Below are 3,446 nucleotides of genomic sequence, written 5' to 3'. Positions count from 1 at the left end.
ACTTTTGTACATAAGGATCAGGAGTTTCCGGACTTCGGGCTTTTCAGCCGGGCCAGGCTCGGGCTTGTAAACGTGAATTTTTGTCAGGCTTTTTTCAAGCTCGGGCTTTACATTTTAGCATCGGGCTTTCTGGAGCCCGGCACGAAACCGGCCCGGCCCGAGAAATGCCCGGGTTTACACTATCGTACTGCACAAGTCGGGCCCTCCGTGCTTTCGATTCGGGACCGTGCCGACTTGCTGCGGCCACCCGTCGCGCTCCTGGTGGTGGGCGTCTCCCGTGCCGACGCGCGCCCACCACGCATTCCGTCGACGTGTCCGCCGCGTAAACCCATCCTCAGGCCTTATATTCCAGGGATCTCGACGGAGAAAACCCATCAAGCTAGCAGCGCGGCATTAAACTAATCTGACAGCGATCCCGATCCGTCACCACAACTCACACGACAGAGTCGTCGTTCGATCCGTCATCACAGCCATGGCGCAGCTGATGGACAAGGCCAAGGGGTTCGTGGCGGAGAAGATATCGGGGGTGCAGAAACCGGAGGCGGACCTGTCGGTGCAGCACGTCGGCCGCGACGGCGCCACCCTGTCCGGCCGCCTCGACGTGCGCAACCCCTACTCGCACACCATCCCCATCTGCGAGATCAGCTACTCCCTCAAAAGCGCCGGCCGCGACGTGGCCTCCGGGACCATGCCGGACCCGGGGTCGCTGGTGGCCAGCGACACCACCAGCCTCGACATACCGGTGAAGGTGCCGTACGACTTCCTGATGAGCCTGGTGAAGGACGCCGGCAAGGACTGGGACCTCGACTACGAGATGCGCATCGGCCTCACCGTCGACCTCCCCATCGTCGGCAACTTCACGCTGCCGCTCACCAAGGCCGGCGAGCTCAAGCTCCCCACGCTCTCCGACCTCTTTTAAACTTACCGCCGCACCCAGCTAGTAAGTTCGACTGTGCCGTACTAGGCGCTGCGCTCTCCATCGGCCGTACGGGTGATGGGTAGTACTGGGCTGGGCGAGCGGGACGATCGATCGCTACCTAGCTCTGTTTTTACTTCGGATCGCGGTGTGGGTGTGCTGTGTGCACGGCGTAATAATGATGCAATGCGTGTTGTATTTCTAGACTTTTACGTGAATAAAATAAGCAGATGGGTTTACTCCAGAACCTGTTCGAGCAGTGCGCTACATCCAAAACGCCACAGGAGAGACGTGAAATGCTTAGACACAGGGCATGAGCTAGTATTCCGGTCGACGATCCGCAGCTTGCCCTTACGATCGTACCGGAGGCGGAAGGTGGTGATATGGAGCACGCAGCCGCCAGCGACACCAGACGCATCCTGAAACTCGACTCCATCGCCTGCCACGCAATCGACCAGGCAAAACCTGGCATTGCCCATGTACGTGAGAGTAGCTCCCTCCCCTTTCGCCAGTTGATGGCACGGGATCCACATCCTCTGCTCGTCGGCCATCTTCCAGTCCGGCCGCTCCGTGGTGGCGCCGCCGCTGCGGGAGGCGACCTGGCAGGAGCAGATGTAGCTGTCCTCGTGCAGCCCGACCCACGCGTCCAGCTCGGCGTCGAAGTAGCCTCGGCCTCTGAAAGGCAGCATCCACTCCCCCTGCCGCCTCCATTTGCCGCTCCTGGTGTCGACGGAGTACGTGCCGCAGACCGCCCTGCTTCACGAGGACACGAATATGGTGCGCCTGTCCGGGTGCAGCACGTAGGAGAAGATCATCTCGTCCTTGGTGAAGGGCGTCGGCATGCTTTTTCAGGACCAGTCGGTGGGCAGCAGGTCGTCGTCTCCGGTCGTCGGCGGCCTCGTCATCACCTCGAAGGACACAGGCCGCTCCATGAGATGGAAGGCGAACGCGAACAGCGCGTCGCCGGCGCCGGAGGTCAGGAAGGTGTTGGAGCCGCCGAGTGGTGCGTCTGGAACGGGAGGGCCGATGGACAGTCCGGTGGTGTCCGTGTCGTAGAAGAGGGCCCCGGCGTGTATGTTGCTCGTGGCGATGATGTTGCTGTCCAGGGCTGCGAACCTCATGGCACGGCCGCGCTCAGGTGACAGTAGCCGGAGGACAGGGGGGCCGCTGAGGTCGGGACTGTCGGTGTCGATCTTGCAGATGATGAAGCCTTTGTGCCAATCGTCTAGAACCAGATAGAGGCTCTTCTTCTGCTTTGTGCCACTGCGGCCGGGCTGATCCTCGCTCTGCCTTCTTCGCTTAGACATCCCTCTCCTGACTGACTGAACCATGAATTACCAGAAGAACAGGTTGATATATAATCTTAACAATTTAGATGCCAGGAAGCAGTGGAGCGGGGGCTTTAACGAGAGTGTTGGCCGAGTCCTGACGCCGTGTCCCGCTGATCTTTCTACTGATCTCAGGGTGTACTGTTTATAGAGGTGCAGCCGTGTCCCACTGATCTTTCTACTGATCTCAGGGTGTACTGTTTATAGAGGTGCAGGGCAATACCTGTATACTCCCTTTATTCCATAATATGAAAACATTTTTTATATAAATGTAGTGTCGAAAATGCTTTTATATTATAGGACAAAGGGACTACCAGCTAGCTAGGACTAGCAACATAACTGATTTGAGACGGAACTACTGATCCGACTTGGTGATGGATTCCTGCACAAGCCGGACCTGAGACGTGCTTTTTTTCATGAGGGAAACAAACACGAGACCTTCCCTTCTTTTCTTAAGTGGTTGTTTGGATACTGGAAATTAGATGTGAGATTTTAGAAAACGAGTTTTTGAGGATTTTTAAAAGAAACCAGTTTTGGTTGGTTAGTTACTCTGTCAAGGTAAGTATACCCAGTACTTTGTTTGGATGGGAAAATTAGAAAAAACATGATTTTGAGTTCTTCGCAAACAATTCATGAAGGTGCGATGCTTCGGCTTGCTCTTGGCACCTACACGCACAGCGGCGGACAACCACACCGTAAACTGCTCCCTGGCGAGGGTGCACGGCCATGGCCGAGGCCGCCAGGGCGTGGTCGCGCTGCTCGCCTGATCGTGTTCGTCTTCGTCGCCGGTGTCATGCATGTTAGCTGAGGTTCCCATCAAAGAAGCACGTACATGCAGCTCACATACGGCAAGACACGAGTACACGACTTAAAGCCCCTTGATTGATTCACAAGCCGGGCAGGCATGTAGCATCTAGCTAGCTGCTGGATCAATTAGCCGGTAACAGCAAAGCACAACACACATGCTAGAGAGGCGCGACTGGATCGATTAGCCGGTAACAGCAAAGCACAACACACATGCTAGAGAGGCGCGACGACGACGATGTAGAAGCTGGAGTATATGGACGACGACGGTGGCTGTGAAGCGGCCAATGGACACTGTTGAGCGTATGTTGTCCACTGTATATGTATAGAACTTGGATCTGTATTTATACCGTTGTATCTTTCTTTTTCTTGTATATTTGTATATTTGAGAGACAAAT

At 55.8% G+C, this 3,446-nt stretch overlaps 1 protein-coding gene and 1 pseudogene across 1 annotated transcript; one reads left to right on the top strand and one right to left on the bottom strand.

Annotated features, from left to right (window-relative positions):
* Window positions 1–385: 385 nt before the first annotated feature.
* On the top strand, window positions 386–1,160 carry LOC119267646 (late embryogenesis abundant protein Lea14-A-like). Its single transcript, XM_037549077.1, has one exon. The coding sequence runs from the start codon at window positions 473–475 to the stop codon at window positions 917–919; it is 447 nt and encodes a 148-aa protein (XP_037404974.1). The 5' UTR covers window positions 386–472; the 3' UTR covers window positions 920–1,160.
* A 20-nt stretch (window positions 1,161–1,180) lies between these two features.
* On the bottom strand, window positions 1,181–2,578 carry LOC119267645 (annotated as a pseudogene).
* Between the last annotated feature and the right edge of the window lie 868 nt (window positions 2,579–3,446).

The sequence above is a fragment of the Triticum dicoccoides genome, chromosome 3A, assembly GCF_002162155.2.
Source record: "Triticum dicoccoides isolate Atlit2015 ecotype Zavitan chromosome 3A, WEW_v2.0, whole genome shotgun sequence".
NCBI lineage: Eukaryota > Viridiplantae > Streptophyta > Magnoliopsida > Poales > Poaceae > Triticum > Triticum dicoccoides.
Note: the sequence above shows the minus strand (reverse complement) of the source record. Positions and strands in the feature narration are given on the sequence as shown.